At 41.5% G+C, this 15,984-nt stretch overlaps 1 protein-coding gene across 8 annotated transcripts in view; it reads right to left on the bottom strand.

Annotated features, from left to right (window-relative positions):
* The window catches only part of ralgps2 (Ral GEF with PH domain and SH3 binding motif 2), a 574,026-nt gene that overhangs the window by 326,652 nt on the left and 231,390 nt on the right, over window positions 1–15,984 (bottom strand). For all 8 annotated transcript variants that reach the window (XR_005945530.1, XR_005945531.1, XM_041208585.1 and 5 more), the window contains 2 exons: window positions 3,757–3,846; window positions 3,555–3,647 (listed from right to left, as the gene is read on the bottom strand). Coding sequence is in view for 6 of the 8 variants with exons in the window: in XM_041208585.1 (XP_041064519.1) it covers window positions 3,555–3,647; window positions 3,757–3,846 (183 nt within the window). In the remaining 2 variants the exon portion in view is untranslated. The remainder of the gene's footprint in view (window positions 1–3,554; window positions 3,648–3,756; window positions 3,847–15,984) is intronic.

Below are 15,984 nucleotides of genomic sequence, written 5' to 3'. Positions count from 1 at the left end.
ATTTACTGACCTTTCTTTTCAGCAATAAGAGTACAAAGTATTTACTAACTACCTCCACCTTATTTTGATCATTATCTATAAATTGTCAATCCTCTCCTTTTAGGGGACTCAATTAACAATCCTCTTTTTACTGATACAATTGTAAAATACTGCTCCTTTGACAATTTTCCCTCATAAAACTTAATGTTTTTGCTTATTTTCTCAATCTCCTTTAAATATTTCATAATTATTATTGTAACCCTATAGGCTGTCTTCTATTTTAGTTGGTTTCCAATCTCTATTGATGACATTGTGAAGCTAACTGTACTTTATTTATAATGAATTATTTTAATTGGTTTTCAATCTCTATTGATGACATTGTGAAGCTAACTGTACTTTATTTATAATGGATTATACTTAGTTTGTACCACAACAATTGCTTTTAAAAAAACATCCCACTACTACTCTAGAGTCCTGTTTGCCAACTTCCTCTCCCACCTCAATTTAGGTAGCTCACTTCTTTTTCCAAAATTTACACAAAGCTAATCTAGAGTTTGAGCATTCAAACTGGTTTTTCCTTTTCTTGTTAGATCCTGATATTTATTATATTATGGTTGCAACACCCCAACAGTTCACCCATGTTTGGCTTACTTACCTAATCTATTGCATTGCTCATAATTAGATGATGCAAAGCCTTCTCCCTTCTACACGACTAAAGTACTACGAGATGAAGTTTTCTTTTTCACGAATTCCATTCCCTTTTCTACATTTAGTTCTTATCTGTACCAATCAAAACATAAATGACTTAAAACTCCCAGTAAAATTATTTTGTCATTCCTACTCATCATAATCTGACTGCAGATTGTACATCCATTGTCTTCTCACGATTTGGACATCTTAAAAGAACCCATACTAATGTAATAAGCCTTTATTTTTCATATTTGGTCTTCAAAAGACTGCTGAGGGGTTATCTAACATGGAGACCTTAAAAATTATGAAAGGCTTTGATAGAGTGGATACAAAGATATGTTTCCTCTTGTGGGGAAGAGCATAACAATAGGCTACCAATTTAAGATGGGCACCAAGAAATCCAGTTGAATTCAGAAAAAGCTTCTTTACCCAAGGGGTGGTGAAAATGTGACAGTCGCTACAACAGGGAGTGATTGAAGTGAATAGTTTAGATACATTTAAGGGGAAGCTAGACAAGTTCATGAGGAAGAAGGGAATCGAGGGTTACGATGATAGATTAAGATGAAGAAAGATGGAAGCAGGCTCAAGTGAAGCATAAACACCGGCATGGACTGATTGGGCAGAATGACCTGATCCTCTGCAGTATAGCCAATGTAATCCTATCTAAACATATTGGCTATCGTATATACCTCTCCCTTGTGTACAAAAGCCATCTCTACAGCATGTATTATTTAATTTCCCAGAGCAGAGAGCATCCTTCAATAACAAAGCCACTATATATAAGAAAGATAAACATTTACACCAGGTTGGCTGCAACCTCAGTTGCGACATATACAACCAGCATGCATCAGCAGAAAGCAGCCCCATTGTGGTGGGTCCACAAACTAACTGCCCACAATTTTAAAACAAATGGAAAACAGACTCAACATATGCAGATACACTGGGGTAGCGAGGGAAAATGAACCACACTAGGGTCCACAGCGAGATGCAGCCAAGAGGCCAAAAACAAACAACAACTTGCATTTATTTCGCACTTCTAATGTTACCAAGTGTCCCATGGCTTTGGACAAGAACAATACCAATAAAACCATATTTGGCATTGAGCCACAAAAGGGACTATCAGGATACATGAACAAAACCTTGTTTTTGGTTGATGATAATACAAAGGGGGGTTGATGATAATACAAAGGGGAGGCATGTGGATGAGAAATAGGCAGGGGCCAAGAATAGATTCTTAGAGGGCTCAAGGTAATGGTATGTTCCTGATCAGTTGCTCTGACAAGAGGGCTTGGAGTATACAAGCACACAGATAACAAGTTATAATAAACCGTTTTATCATAAATTTCAATTACCATTGGAGCGATAGCTTAGCATTGCAATTGAAGAATTCAAAGTATTTGTGACCAATCTAAGGGAACCAAATATAAGTCCTTCTATGAACGAGTTAAATTATTCCACTTTCACTTCTTGCAGAGCTAATTTTTCCAATTCCAGCCAGGACAATAGCACCAAACAGCAGGAGATGTGTTAAAATTAATTTTATCTTGAGTGTTATCCATATCGACTGACAATAAAGAATATCAATTGAACAATGACCAAGGATAAAAAGTGGATAATATTTTGTTAGTCATTTATTTGTCTTGATTCATAAGTTGCTTTCAATTCGATGACAATGTGTAGATGTTCATAATATGAACGAAGCAGCAAGCAAAAGTGCACAGAATATTGAAAGTAATGCTGTGTCATGGAATCAGGAGAAGTTATGCTAAAATTGTGCGGTGTTCTTATTAGATGTATCTTGTGCAACTGATCATTTGTGATTACTAAAGCACAAGGGAAAAAATGAAACCTTAGAGACATTGCAAAATAAGAACCACTAGAATGATTCTTAGAGCCAAAACTGGAAAACTCAGGCTTTGAACCAAGTGTATAAAAGATAATCAATGATGTGGAAAAGGAAAATCCACAATACTATTTCAAATAAAACCATTAGAATAGCAAGGGACACAATGCCAATTTAGGACCAATGTTCAGGATCTGTTTATTCAAAGGGTAATTAACATTTTGAATGAACATCTGGGTAAGATAGTGAAAACAATATATTTTTAAACTATTGAAGAGGTAGTTGAACTGTGATGCAGTTTTCCTGAAAGGACTTACTAAAAAAATGAGCCAAATGCTTTGCACAAACACAATTACCTGGTGAAAAGAGGGCAAAGTTTTAATTGAACACCAAGCAAACATTTCCCTGATGCTTCAGTTAGGAAGTGGCCATGACATATTATCAATGAAGACCAAGAAAATCTGAAGTTTAATCCTTGCTCTATAAAAATTTAGTTCATCTCAGTTCAGTTGGAGCAGCAGTAAAATTGTTAGAATCAATGGAGCAGGCTTTAAAACTCCCCTCCCCACCTATGTCATGGTCAAACTGCCTGCTGATGATTACTGACCCAAGTCACAAGTTAACACTGAATACTTGGGCAAAGGATGAGCCAAGCTCCACAAAAAGGCTTATTTTTGGGTCTGCAAAAAGGAGGAGAAAATTGGAGCTGGGGTAACAAGTTCTTATTTCAGAAAAGATCTTGATTGTTGATCCCTATTACAACAATCTTTTTGACAGAAACCCTGCCATCTCTTGCAATTTGAATTCTTCACCTGCGATAATGGCCGATTACTACTGGCTCATAAACCAGTGCAACAGATATACTGGGAAACTAGTGCAAAAATGTTTAAATAGAAATGAGATTTTAAAAAGTCATCCAAAATTTTTTTTAAAATTCACCCCAATGAAAATAAAAACAAATTGTTGGTTAAATAAATTCAATTATAAAAGGTACCCAATTGTAACATACTTGCTGGTCACACATAGGAGCCACATCACTTACCGCCCATGTTTTTGTAAGCCTGAAGATAGGTGCACTCTGCAATCCAGACACGACAGCCATTAGTGCATGTAGGTTATTCAACTCGTACAATTTCTAAAATTAAGATAAAAATACAGTAGCTGTAAATAAAAATAAAAATCAACACTTGATTAAGCTAACTGGAATATCAAATGTAGCATGACCCAACTGGCCACTTACTGACCTTTGCAGTTTTAACATAGTGGCTCAAAACTTCGGCTCTTATTTTTAGCGTCTGTGCAGTAAGAATCTCTTGAACAACCCAAAAGCTGACCTGCAGGTCAAGAAAAGAAAAACTAAGTGTCATACAGTTAGTGTCTCATTATTAGATCTTCCAGAAAGTTCGCTCTCAACCAAATGAAATCCGCCAAAAGCCCGAGGCAACACTGCTACTTGATCAGACCTCTGTGTGGGAAGGTTACTGTCAAGAGGCATACAATCTCAAGTAATATATGCTTAAGCAGAGCATCTTGAACCTTAGAACACTTTTGAATCCTGCACAGCAGATAAATTAAGATTCTAAAATGAAACTGTGTTGCATAACCTTCAGCAAGCTCCTCACACGTGTGAATCAACATCTCTAGTTTCATACTCGTGAAAACTGAAGTCCGATTTCCACACACTCCATCCCCCACAAATCTTTATCTCTCTCTCTATGCCTTCAACTGTCTCTCTACCATTCTCTCTGCAATTTGTGTGGTATAGATACAACTACAGTGCCGTTTGGGAGGGAGTTCAAGGGTTTTGACTCAGCAGCAATACTGTTTCAAGTCAATATGGTTTGCACTGATGTGCTGGATTCCCTACCACTGATGATGGGGATGTTTTTGGAGCTTCCTTCTCCGGTTAATGGTCCATCACCATTCACAACTGGGTATGGCAGGAATGCAGGACATTGATCTGATCCATTGGTTGTGGGGTCGCTAGGGTCTGCTATCACTTTCACTATGTGGCATGCATCTAGTCCTGCGCTGTTGCTTCACCAAGTTGGTACTTCATTTTTAGGCATGACTGGGTGATGCACCTGACATGCTCTCCTGCACTTCTCTTTGAACCAAGATTGGTCCCCTGGTTTGATAGTAATGGTAGAGTGAGGGATACATCAGATCATGTGGTTGAATGCAATTCTGCTGCTGTTAATAGCCCACAGCATCTCACTGATGCTCAGCTTTGAGCTGCTAGATCTGTTCTGAGTCTATCCAATTTAGAATTGGTACTGCTACACAACACAATGGAAGGTATCCTCAGCGTAAAGATGGGACTTCATACCACAAGAATTGTGCGGTGGTCACTCCAACCAATATTGTCACGGACAGGTGCATCTGTGATAGATAGATTGATGATGGCAATGTCTACTGAACCAGGAAGGGGCTATGGGCTAAACATTTAGCTGTGAGAGAACAAGGGCAGAACAAGGTGAAATCCAAGGAAAGCCAGGTCTGAAGGCCTTGGTGAAGTGACAGAGACTGCAAAGGGGATGCAGCAGGGCAAGAAACAGAGATAGGCCGGGGCCAGGTGCCAAGGCTAGAGCTGGGAGACAGCTTTGAGAAGTAACAAAAAGGGAGCCAGACCCCAGAATGGAGAGGTAAATACCCAGATCCAACATCTAAGATGTGATGTCGATCTGCTCCTTGCTATAAACTGGAAGAATATACAACACGTGTTGACAAATTCACCATTTTCTAACGATTTTTATAAAACCAGAATAATTAACAATTTTAATCTATAAACATCAATTCAAGTTGGTAATGAAAGGGTTAGGTCTTCTTTATTTTCCTTTGCCTTCTGACCTCAAGCATAACAATTACTACAGAACAATGAAAGAGGGTAAAGTTCTTCACTGAATTCCTTACATAATTAACAATCACATTCATGAGTATTTAACAAAATCACAAAGCAGCACCAAAGACATGAATAAATGTATCATAAATTGATTTACTCTGGTTAAATTCACATGGCATTGTGATATAGGGTGGAATATTCCGTGCCCACTGACAGCAGGAGTGATAGGTGGGGTGCGCAGAAAATATGGTGCGAGCAGTTTCATGATGGTGAGAAGGCAGGTCGCGATCTTCCGCTCAGCCCGCTGGCGGTGGGCCGTGTTTCCCACCAATAGTCATTGGGGAGCTTATTGTAATATCTCAGCATATAATTAAAAGGCCATCCTGCCAGGCTCTTGCACCCTTGCCGGATCGTCCACCTACGTCAGCAGGAAAGCACGACGGCATGTTTCATAACAGCACACAGGCGACGTGCAGTTGGTGGCCTTCACTTTGGGGGAACTGGAGGTGAATGAACAGCGTCATTCTGCAGAGCTCACCAGGGTTGCATGTTGCTTTCCAGGCTTCAGGGAGCCAGGGGGAAGTGCCGCCCTACCACAGAGGTGACTGTTAAACTTCTGCCTAGCCCCAGAGGCAACCGTTATCGGGGGGAGGTGTCTGGGGGCAACTGCTGTCGGGTTGGGGGGGGGGGGGGGGGTGTAGGATGTCCACTGGAGGCAACTGCTGTCCAGCCTCAGAGGAGACTGTTGTATGGGTGGGGGCGGGGGGGGGTTGTGTGTGGTGTGTGTGTGACTGTGGTGTGTGCCAACTGATGCCCTGGTGTTGGATCCCCCCAGAAGAAATCGAGGTGGGTGCAGGGTAGGCGGGGGAAGTGGCTACGCAATAGGGACACTATAAACTGACCATTGCTCTGCAACTGAGACAGTTCAGGCACAGACACAATGATATGATTGGGGTTGGGCTCCTAGACTGTCCACCCACACAAGCAATGCAGATGCACCAAAGAGCCACCACTGCTCCAGACTTAACCCCCCCGCCCCCTCCCAGCACAGACTGTGAGTTGGCGACCACTTTATTGGATCGCGGAGCAGTTGGACTGCACACTGTACAATCTCCTTGCCAACGCTGGCCGTGTAGCGGTTACTGCTGGAGGCGCTCACCGTCCCTTTCAATCTCAGCCTTCCGGTTAGGAACAGTCTCCCACATGTCACAGGCTGACAGGGCAGCTATGTAGCACAGTCATCTGTGGCCACCCGTGCGGTGGCCTCAGACTGCAGCAGAGTGATGGTACAATGAGGCTCATGCTGCAGCTCGCAACTTGGTGGAGCAGACCATCAGAACACTGAAGATGAGGTTCCGGTACCTGGACCAGTCTGGTGGAGCCCTGCAATACAGTCTGCAGAGGATGTCACACATTGTCGTCGTCTGCTGTGCCTTTTACAAACCTGCGCTCCAACAGGGAGATGAGCTGGCTGAAGAGGAGATGGAGGAGCTGCACATCTCCTCCACTGAGGACGTCACCAACGGGGATGAGGCTGAGGAGATCCTCGGAGGCGACGATGACGGGGATGAAGCCCTTGCACTGGCTAGATGAGGCAAGTAAGCTCAGGAGGCCTTCATCGCTGCTAGATTTGTGGAGGATGATAATGACCTGCAGTGAGGAGACACCATAGATCCTAACATCACATCTGTGAACGTTTGACTCCAGTCTGGCTTATGGCAACACCAATACCCTCTGTGAGAATGCTCCTGTCATGAAGATGCAGTGGAGGCCCTAATAGTCGCTTGACTGCAGGAGGATGATGATGACATGCAGTGAGGACACTCCATAAGTCCTCACATAGCCCTTGAGAATGTCTGACTCCTGTCTGTCTGAGGGCAGCAAGCTTGTGCTCTGTGATCTTGGTCATATTATAGAGACGCAGCCATGAAGCTTTAGAAGCATCCGATGCTTTGTCCACCTTCAGACCTGAGCCCTTCAGGAGCTGGAGCACAGCATCAGTGGTCACAGATGCTGAAGAGATGAGGGTCAGCCCCTCCTTAAAGGTGCTGAGAGTGCATCGAGAGAATAAGAGAACTCTGTGGCGCTTGTATACTACATTCTAACAGCAATGACAAGCACTGCCATGTGCAGGCATCAGTAATGTTTCCAGTGAGCGTGAGGCTGGACCATCACTTTGGTCTGAACAGAGCTCAGGGAAGAGGCCCTGGACTGAGATGCCTGCCTTTATCCTGTGCAGAAAGGTTTCACATCTGAATGACAAGAACACTGCTCATTAGAACAAGGAGCCATAGACAGGGAGACATTTTTGGGAGTTTATTGACAATAGTGAACAGTGTATACAAGTGATTAACACCTGTGCCTAGGCTGTGCAACTAATTCTCCTTAACTTTCCTAGCCCTGCCACTACGTCTTGTTGCTCCCTGGACATCCACAGCGGAGGTTGAGGCAGCCCGCTGACTGCGACGCCCTGTCTCTGATGACTTTGGCAGGCGTACTCTGGAGGGCCGGGAGTTAGAAGGCCCTGGAGTACTTTTGTGGCCTACACGCTGTTTGGCAGTGGCACCCTCCTTGGCCTATGGAGCTGGAGCTGCTGGGGTCACAGGAAGAGGGGAGTCAGATTGGCTGGACACTCTTGGAGTCACCTAGGTGGATGGGCACAGAGTGAGCACTGCTGATCCTCCTCCTTATGGGTACCCAAGGGCCCCAGGCTGACTCGAGGAGCAGGGGTAGCTGGAGTGAGATCGAGCTGCCCGGCACCCCTTTCGCGTACACATTGTTGGAGGCCAACTATGGCATTGGCAATGGAGTTGAGCTGGAGCAGCTCTGCAGGAGCGAAGTCTCCATGGCAGCCGCCACCCTACCAGTGTTGACTTCAGTGTGTTGACATGCCGGCACTATCACCTCCGCCTAAAGGCAGCTGGACTTCTCCATCGTGCCTTGCAATCTGAGGAATGCAGCGGACATCCCTTCCTGATGTTCCTGAGCTTGCCTTTGCAGCTCCAGCAACTGTGACATGACCGAGTCCTGAGGCTCATCATCTGCCTCGGGCTCAAAAATGTCCTGGCCTCCAGCAGTCCTCTGAGTGCCGAACACCTGGGAAGTCCCTGCCACCACCTGCTGTGGATCAGGCAGGGCGATGTGCCTTACCAGACTGTGATCCCAAGGCTACTCTAAAGCTAGGTTCCACTGAGGTGTGTGTCACTGCGCTGATGGAGGGTATGGGTGAGCACTGTGACGGAACTTCAGGGAGGGTGCCTCCAGATTCCTCTCCAGAGGTTCCTTCGGGGCTTGACTGGAGGCCCTGGGTCATGGAGTCTGTCAGCTGTTTGGCAGATGTGTTTGCAAAATCAGGGAGAGATAAATAGTGCATGGCAGTGGCCTGTGAAACAGGACACATCGCTCACGGCATGGTTCTCTGGTATATGTTGCACAGCTGGATCCTCACGATACAGCAGGGCCAACAGGACTGGTCCATATCGTGGCTGGCCAGCTGGATGGCTCTGTTTTCAAAGTCCGTGAGGACCTTGATTTCAGGCATTCCACCACCGGTCTGCGACCTCTCTCTCTCTCTCTCTCTCTCACTGTGTGCCAGCTTGTCCTGCATGGATAGAGATGGAAAAAGAGTAAGCAAGATGCCTGCCAGGCCAGATGATAAGTATGCCTGGCCTGTGTGGGTGGCGCGTGGTCCCATGGATGGGATGAGGACAAGGACGGTGAGTGTGAGAGAGTGAATGGTGAAGTCCCTTGAACAGGCAGTGAGTGAGGGCCCTGTGGATGTGTGAGGGGTTTGTGAGTTGAGAGTGATGAGAAGAGTCTCTTGCCCTGGTGGAATGGAGGAGATCAATCATCCTCTTGCAGCACTGTGTGGTTGTCCTCTTCTGAAGGGCACTGGCACTGACCACCACTGCCTCTGCCTTCCAAGCTGGATTGGTCACATTGCTGCCCATCCTGTGGCCACAGCAGAAGTACAGGACATCCAGCAGTCGCTCGAGTGACTCGTCATTGAAACAGGGGCTGTGGTCGTTTTTCCTTTGCTGGCTATGTCTTCCGTGCAGCAATGAGCACAGTGCTTGTGGCTGGACTTTAAACATGGCGCCCAGCGTGATGCAGCAGTGGAGTGATGGCCGGCAGGCAAATGAAAGCCCACCTGCCATGGAAACGCGTATTTCCTGGGAGTGCATAAATACTGAGGCGGGTTTGGGATGATACAGTGTGAAAACCCGCCACCGCTGTTGGTGGGTAAAACACAGTTTTACCTACCCACTACCCCACTTAGTGCAAATCTGGAAAAATTCTGCCCTTAAGTCTTTTTCTGAAGCAGCTTTCTCTTGTATTCTGCCTGTTTTAGGAGTAGAGTTTGCTGAATCGTGTTTTGAACATTGGACCCTCTATTTAGTACATCGCTGCATGAGATATAACCAACAACATACACTGTTTTGTACATGGGAGTTATACAGATTTACATTTTACAAAACTGTTCTGTGAAATTTCTAGCTTCAACTTTGAGGCCAGGTGACACACTCCTTCACCCTCAGCACAGAGTGCAGGCCCAAGCCACTGACTGAAATTTGGCATGACATCCTGAGCCTCTACCCTACAGTTATGCTTGAAAGTGACAGCTCACAGTGAATTGTTCAAGTAAACTGAAAAGCTTCAGTAGGCATCATTTGGAATAAGAGCGCAGCTGGAGCTGGACATGGACAGAGTAGTGAGCCAAAGTCAAGAAGCAGATCAAAGATCATGGAGTGAAAGCAAATACTACAAAACAAAAATTAAATGTTAACAACATACAAAGCCAATAATAAATTCAAACCATCCAATACAAACTGGAAAAGCCCATACAAATTGGAAACTATTAGGTTGGAACCAGGGTTATTGAATGTGGTACAAGTTTGATTTTTTTTATCCATTGGGTAATACAGACCTGGGAAAAAAATAAATGGAGCTAAAGATTAAAAAAAAAGTAACCACGGGTTATGAATCACACAACACTAACAGGCAAAATACCTATCAAATTTGAATGTGCCTGGTAACTTCATTCGTTTAAGAGATTCCACAATATCTTGAGTTTGCACTGGAGAGTTCAAATTTGAGATATTGTGGAATCTCTTAAATGAACGGAGTTACCGTGCGCATTTAGATCTGATACGTATTTTGCTTGTTTGTGCTGTGTAATGCATAGGCTATGATTACTTTTTTTTTTCACTGTTTAGTTCTACTTATTTTCTCAGGTCTGTATCACACATTGGATAAAAATAAATAAACTTGTACCACATTTACTAGCCCTGGTTCAACTTATTAATTTCCGATTTGGCTTTTCCAATTTACACTTCAATAACCGTGAATGCCGATAGCCTGTTATTTTTCAAAAATCTGGGCCAATAATTATTACAATAAGCTCAACTTCAAGTTTGGAGTGATAGCATTATATTTTTAATAATTTATTTAGTGCAAATGACAATCATTTTGGTTACTAGATTTTTCTTATTAAATGTGGTCAGCTATTAAAAGTGTAACTGACTCAAATAGAAATATTCGCGAGGGAAATCTTGCCTGATCAATGTTCTCACCTTCCTTCAGTGTGTTTATAGATAATGTAAATGCTGGAACACATTATGACAGCTTATTTTTGGAAAGCTTTGTACAAAGTTTCATATAAAATAGTCAAAATACCAGATTGGTATTTTAGCCACAAAACAAAAAATGTTGGAAAATCTCAGCAGGTCCAACAGCATCTGTGGAGAGAAAAACAGAGTTAACGTTTTGAGTCCACGTGACTCTTCTTCAGTATTTTAGCCAAGTTGGGTAAAAAACAGATGACAACAGTTGAAATTGGAAAATGTAACATCAGACTTAGGAGAGGTTGAGTGGAGTTCCTCGTGATTCAGTTCTTTGGCCCATACAAGTTTTACATAATTGGCCTGGGAAAGAAAGTAAATACAAGCTTGCAAATTTGCTGTGGTACTAAAATAGAGAAATCGGTGGAGGCATAAAATACAGCAAATTTGCAGAAGGAATTAAATCTGTTACACAATTATGCAGCTAAAGAGCAATCAAAATTCACAGTGAAGAATATTATATTTGCAAATTTCTCAAAACGAATGGAATTCAATTGCAAATAAATTCTGAAGAGAAACCTGGTAATTAATGTAAAATTCTCACTTTCGATGTCTAGACAATGTGGAGAAGTAATTTAAAAAAGGCAACTCAAATGCTTGCATGAATTCCAGAAGAGTACAGTACAAGTCTGTTAAAGTTTTACCATGCACTGATCCATTTCAAGTACAGTGATACATTTATTAACATGACAAAAAAAGCACATTCATTGGAGAGAGTGTACACAAAAGCAGCAGGATTGATCCCAAGTGTGAAAGGTACTACAGCTAACATAAGAGAGAAGAAAAGTTCAAATTCCACTATTAAACAAAAAAAAACAGTTCTGGGGTAAACTCACTGAGCTTTACACAAGACTAATTCAGAGAGAAAAGGGGACATAATATTTAGAGGTCGAGCATCTCACAGCACAACCTATTAGTTAGACCTGCGTGTTTAGGATTTTTTTCATTTTTTGTGCACAGCAAGTTGCTGAGTGAACAAGGCGAGCAACTGTCCATATCCTTGGGCAACCGATTGAAGGATTATGAAATTAACAGTGAAAGAAGCAAGACCGAGTGTAAATTAGAATGGATGAATTCAATGCCAAATCAGGTATAGAAAAATAAAGAAATGCATTGAGAGAGAGAGAAAGAGGCAAAAAGGAAAAAAAATCCAAATTTAAGCTTTACATTTTTTGCACACACTGAAATTTGAACCTGTTGCCCAATATAAATCTCAAACAGTAATATCTTAAGAAGTATTTGAAGGACCATAAACATTTGGGATAGTTTGCCAAATAGATTAGTAGAGGAAAAAGCAACAAACATTCAAAACATTGCCTGTTGCTATCTGGAAGAGTTTGGGTACTACAAGGGCAAGCATCAATGGGACAAATGGTCTTTGTTGCCCTTGGACTTTTATGCTCAACGCTGTAATTCTGTGCAACATCCCATACAGAGAAAGAACTGTAATTTTAAAGTCAACACATCAAATGCATTTATTAAATCTACTTCTGAAATTTGTCTTGCAGTTTGAACATTTTAAAAACAAGTCTAAAATCAGAATGTTCTCAGATTGTAAGTGAATGAGACTATTTTTGAAAAGTACAACATGAGAATTGAATGTATCACATAAGTGATTTAGGAATATTTATTTCAACATTTTCTTCTCAAAATAATTAATATCAACAAATCACACAGAAAATCAGTAGCACTTGAGTTTTTACACTCAAAACCATAACTCCTAACTTTCCATTACCAACCACAGGTAGCACTTGTTAAGGTTGCTATAGACATGTTTATCTTAGTGAAGTCAAAAACATGAAGTCATTTGAAGAAACCTTGAATGAGCAAAAAATATATACAGCATAAAATTGTTTTAAATGTCATCTAATTTCTCCTTATAAATTGTTCACATTTATTCACTTTGAAGCCCAGGAGATGGACAACCTGCTTCCAAAACTTAGCTTTTGTAAACTAACTGATAAGATGGCATGAATATATTATATTTATATTATATTACATTATATTTCCTCTGGCTCAAACAAAATAATTTCTCTTAATGTGTTAACTCACAAAATTATCTTGCCTTAGTGTTTGCCATTTGGAAAAATTAAGATATATGAGCCTGTGTCCTACCAGTCCTTGTGTATTATGATGATATTTCACGATACTCAGCTGCCTAAGTGCAAAATATAAACGAGGATTTAAATTTGAAATGAAAGCAAAACATTTTGATGTACAAAGCACAACAGGAATCTTAGAAAACTGTTCTTTGTAGGGCCTCAAGGAAATGACTAATGTGCATGTAATTCTCTGCTGCAGATTAGAAATTGCAGGGTCCTGCCTCAATCCTTGACTGAGTTTATAAAGTGCATTTGACTGCAATTAGTTCAAATTTTGAGGGGTAGTCTTACATTTATGGGTGGGCAACAGAAAATTGTCCACCAATTTTTTTTGTTTCATTTAAAATATGTGCTACACCCCATGATGCCACACACTTAAGATTTCCCTGCCCAGAGAAAATCTACCAAAGTTACTTGACTTGGTTATTAGGAAGTGACTGAAAGCACCTGTTGATTTGACTCAATTCTGTGCTAATTTTTTAAGAGGACATTTTAATTATTGCTTAATTGTTCTGAAGTATAAACAGGGCAACAGATGTTGCTTTCAGTCACCTAATACGTGTGATTCAACGGCTTCTGCAAACCATGACCAGGTGAAAGAATGATCAGATAGGTGGAAGTAAGGGTTTAAAAAAAAATTGCAATGACAATAACTTTTATTTATACAGCACCTTTAACATAACAAAGTGTCCCCCGAAACTTAACGGGAACATTATAAAACAAAATATTATACCATTACATAGGACATATTAAGGCAAATGACCAAAAGCTTGATCAAAGAGATAGGTTTAAGGATTGCCCTCCAGGAGAAGGCAAGCTAGAGAGACAAAGAGGCTTGGGGAGGGATTTCCAGAGTTTTGGGCTTGTGCAGCTGAAGGCATAGCCACCGATGGCAGAGTGATTAAAATTAGGGATGTGTAAAAGACTGGAATTAGAGAAGGGCAGATACCTTGGAAGGATCTGGGCCTGGGGGAGATTACAGTGTTAGGGAAGGGTGACACCATGGAGCAATTTGAAAACAAGGGTGAGGATTTTAAAGCTAAGGCTTTGCTTAACTGGGTGCCCATGTAGGTCAGCGAGCACAGAGGTGATAAGTAATGTCCCCTATAATTTTGTTGTTGTGCACAGCCTGTTCATTTGAGTGGCCACACATGCATGTAATCTTAGAGGGGACAACTTGTGAAAAACCTGTGCAGTACTTCTAGGTTACTGTGACCAACACGCACAATTTAGAGTTAACAGTGCTGATTGGTGAACAAGGACTTGGTGCAAGTTAGGACATGGGGAACAGGTTTTAGACAACGTCAGGTTTACAAAGGGTAGAACATGGGAGGCCAATCTGGAAGGTGTGCAGAAATACATTTGTAGTCTCTTAAGAGATAGAAACAGCTTGTGTATTGAGACACTCAAGTTAGAACAATGAAAAACTCTGATGAAGAAATAATACATTGCTTCGCAAACCATTTATCACATTAAGGTACAATCTTCTCAAAATGTGTTCTTTAACAGCAATAAAAAAAGTGCCTCTAATTTGCTGAACATAACAAATCACATCCAAAATAATGTAGTAATAATGTAATAAAGTCACTGTGAACCCTCAGTCAGTGCAGAAAATATAGGATCTCAAAAGAGCTATGGCTCTGGTGAGCAGTATCTGAATATTATATGTATGCATATTATAAAATATCCTGACAGTGGTTGGAAATATTTAAAACAATTGTAAAAACACAACCCACAGTATGCTGCACATTACTTGGAAAATTATTTTAAAGAAGTGATCCAATAAGATTCCCTTGATGATTTATACAAATGACAAACATGATAGCACTGTTGATAACCCCTTCCATTACTTTACTGATGAGTGAGAGTAGATTGATGGGGTGGTACTTGGCCGGATTGGATTTGTCCTGCTTTGTGTGTACAGGACATACCTGGGCAACTTTCCACATAGCTGGGCAGGTGACAGTGTTGTAGCTGTACTGGAACAGCTTGGCTGGGATTGCAGCAAGTTCTGGAGCACAAGTCTTCAGAACTATTGCCGGAATGTTGTCAGGGCCCATAGCCTTTGCATGTTCCAGTGCCTTCAGCCATTTCTTGATATCATGTGGAGTGAATCGAATTGGCTGGGGACTGGCATCTGTGATGCTAGAGGCCTCCGGAGGAGGCAGAGATGGATCATCCACTCGGCACTTCTGGCTGAAGACTGTAGCAAATGCTTCAACCTTACCTTTTACACTATGTACTGGGCTCCTCCATCATTGAGGATGGGGATATTTGTGGAGCCTCCCTCTCCAGTGAATTGTTTAATTGTCCACCATCATTCACGACTGGATGTGGCAGGACTGCAGCGCTTAGATCTGATCAGTTCATTGTGGGATTGCTTAGCTCTGTCTATCACTTACTGCTTATGCTGTTTCCCCTGAACAAAGTTTTGCTGACAAGGAGCTAAAGAACTCATTAAAAATCTTATGATTTTTTTCATAGTGTGTTCTTCAAATACGTTGACAGACATATAAACGACATCTGATTTATAAGACGCAATTCATGAAAAAAGTGCTGAATATATAGCCATTGGCTATCACAATTTCTTACTCCTAATTCAAATTTATCCATTCTGATGTTAATTTAATTAACAATTAGGTATAAAAATGGCAAAAATCTTCACTATTTGAGGGCGTGTAGAAGCTCATTAGCGAAACCACAATCCAAAATCTTGACTGCTGCTACTTACATGTTATTGGTCTAATTTTTTTCTTCAATGATTTATAGATTTATCCATTTTTGTTCCTTGTTTTATTTTGCAGTTTCTGCTGATCTTTTTATTTTATTTTTATTATAAAGATTCCTAACTGGCCAAGTGGATATTATACCGCTGTTCTTTAAAATTAATTAATTTCTAGCTAAGTA

This window comes from Carcharodon carcharias, chromosome 16 (assembly GCF_017639515.1).
Source record: "Carcharodon carcharias isolate sCarCar2 chromosome 16, sCarCar2.pri, whole genome shotgun sequence".
In the NCBI taxonomy this organism is placed as follows: domain Eukaryota; kingdom Metazoa; phylum Chordata; class Chondrichthyes; order Lamniformes; family Lamnidae; genus Carcharodon; species Carcharodon carcharias.
This window is presented reverse-complemented; position numbering and strand designations above follow the sequence as displayed.